Raw genomic sequence first — 2,089 nt, 5'->3', positions numbered from 1 at the left:
AGGAAGTTTATTCAGATTTGGAAAATGAAGTCATGAGTTACTGGCCAATTAGCCCTCCCTATAGGGGACTTATCAGGAAGCATTAGCTTTGAAGCAGAACAAAATCCCAGTATGTTCCCTGTCCTTGAATGAGAATGCATGCTGGCTCCAAAATTAGTCTGCATTTTTGTTCAATTAGATGTACAGATGGGTTGATTAATTGCACCACACGATTTTTTGATAGCTTAGCAGGACTTTTTAAAGGGCTATTAAAAGAAACATTAAATCAGGCTCTTGCTGCAAACTGGTTACCTCATGATTATATATATATACATAAATATATATATATATATACACACACATTTATAGACCGCTCTGGAAAAAATTGAGATAACTTAAAATTATGTTTCTCTGATTTTACTTTTTATAGGTATACATTTGAGTAAAATTATTGTTCTTTTATTTTATGAACTACTGACATGTCTCTGAAATTCCAAGCAAAAATTTTGTATTTATTTGCAGAAAATGAGAAATGGTCAAAATAACAAAAAAGATGGAAGCTTTCAGATCTCAACTAATGCAAAGAAACATGGTCACATTCGTTTAGAATCAACAATACTAATGTTTTAACTCAGGAAGAGTTCAGAAATCAATATTTGGTGGAATAACCATGAAATTCAGTGCAGTGGTCTCTTGGTTGTTCACAGCTGACAAAACAAAATAAAAATGTAAGTTTACACTAGAGATGCACCATTTAGTTGGCCAGGTCTCAAGGGGGCTAGTTCCCTAGGTAAGGATCAATAATTTCAGTCTAACCTGGATGCATTTTGATGCACTCTTGAATTGAACAAAATTATATATTAGTATTTATCATATCTGTATTCATGCCTGGATGCATAAATACAGCTCTTAAATCCTTCATTTTCAGCTGGATTTAGAAAGGACAATAACTAGCAGTTTTAAATTTTTAAACCCACGTTTGAATATTTTCTAAGAAGCACATTTTTAAGTCACCAAATAACCACACAGCTCAATGTGGAGGAACAAAAAAAAAAAGCATTTATTAGAAGTGTTGAATTTCTTCCATTTCAGCCAGCTGTCGTTAGCCAGTGGATGTCAGCACAGCACATCTAATCCAGCTGAAAGAAAAGAGAAAACATTTGATTGTGAGATAATTGACAGCATCATTGTTGTGAAAGACAAGTGCCCATGACCACAGGACAAGTAAAGTACTAAACAGCAGCCTATGTCTTTATTTCTATCAACTGTATTTTTTATTTTTTCATTTATTGTACAAAAAACAACAATTGTTTGCGTTATATATTTACAAGTCAGTAGACGCTCTCAAAAAGCCACGTTTATTCCCGACCCTAAGTTTGAACAAGAAGATGTTACTCACCTTTACGAAGCCGATGTCTTTTGCGTACTGCCTGAAGCACTGACGGCACATATTGAGTCCGTATTTACGGATCAGGCCATGTCTGTTTGAACACACTCGGCTGAAACGAAATAAAGAGTTAATTAACTCATTGGTCTTGTTTCGTAGATGTTCTTTAGCATGCATCAGTAAATACGGTAGAAAATTGCTAGTGGCCGGCTAGCATTTAGCACTCCTGTAACAGAGCATCCTTGCTATTGTCAATACAAACAACGATGCGGTTGATCCAAAGCATTCAATTAGCAGCTAACGAGCAGCCGAGGTACTATACTATAACGGTGATTGCAGTTTTGAATCCTTAAAATTATAAACAAGTGGAGAAATCGTTTGACGTGTGGCTGTGGTGCTAAGCAGGTAGGAAGCTACATCCTCGAGCGCCATATTGGCTCAGCCTTAGCGCCCATGCGGTACGGAACTGAATGCAATTTTAACACAGAACAAAATCAAAACTAAGCCACCAATATAACCAAAATTAACTCTTTAGTTCATAATCAAATCGACAAGACTGTCACTGACCAGGAGCGGGATCCCTGACCGAATTTTCTCGGGTGACTCCAGTAGAGCTGCTGATGGCCCATCTTGTCTCTTCTCGTTCGAGTGTCGGAAAGGAAGAACCAGGAACGCGCATGCGCAAAAGACTGTTTCACTCGCTGTATTTCCGGTTGTCTAATT

General features: G+C 37.1%; 1 protein-coding gene across 1 annotated transcript; it reads right to left on the bottom strand.

Annotated features, from left to right (window-relative positions):
• Positions 1-1,013: 1,013 nt before the first annotated feature.
• On the bottom strand, positions 1,014-2,089 carry rps29 (ribosomal protein S29). Its single transcript, XM_028040665.1, has 3 exons — positions 1,934-2,089; positions 1,379-1,478; positions 1,014-1,118 (listed from the first exon to the last, which is right to left on the bottom strand). Exons 1-3 carry the CDS (start codon positions 1,993-1,995, stop codon positions 1,110-1,112), a joined length of 171 nt encoding a protein of 56 aa, XP_027896466.1. The 5' UTR covers positions 1,996-2,089; the 3' UTR covers positions 1,014-1,109.

The sequence above is a fragment of the Xiphophorus couchianus genome, chromosome 15 (assembly GCF_001444195.1).
Source record: "Xiphophorus couchianus chromosome 15, X_couchianus-1.0, whole genome shotgun sequence".
In the NCBI taxonomy this organism is placed as follows: domain Eukaryota; kingdom Metazoa; phylum Chordata; class Actinopteri; order Cyprinodontiformes; family Poeciliidae; genus Xiphophorus; species Xiphophorus couchianus.
Note: the sequence above shows the minus strand (reverse complement) of the source record. Positions and strands in the feature narration are given on the sequence as shown.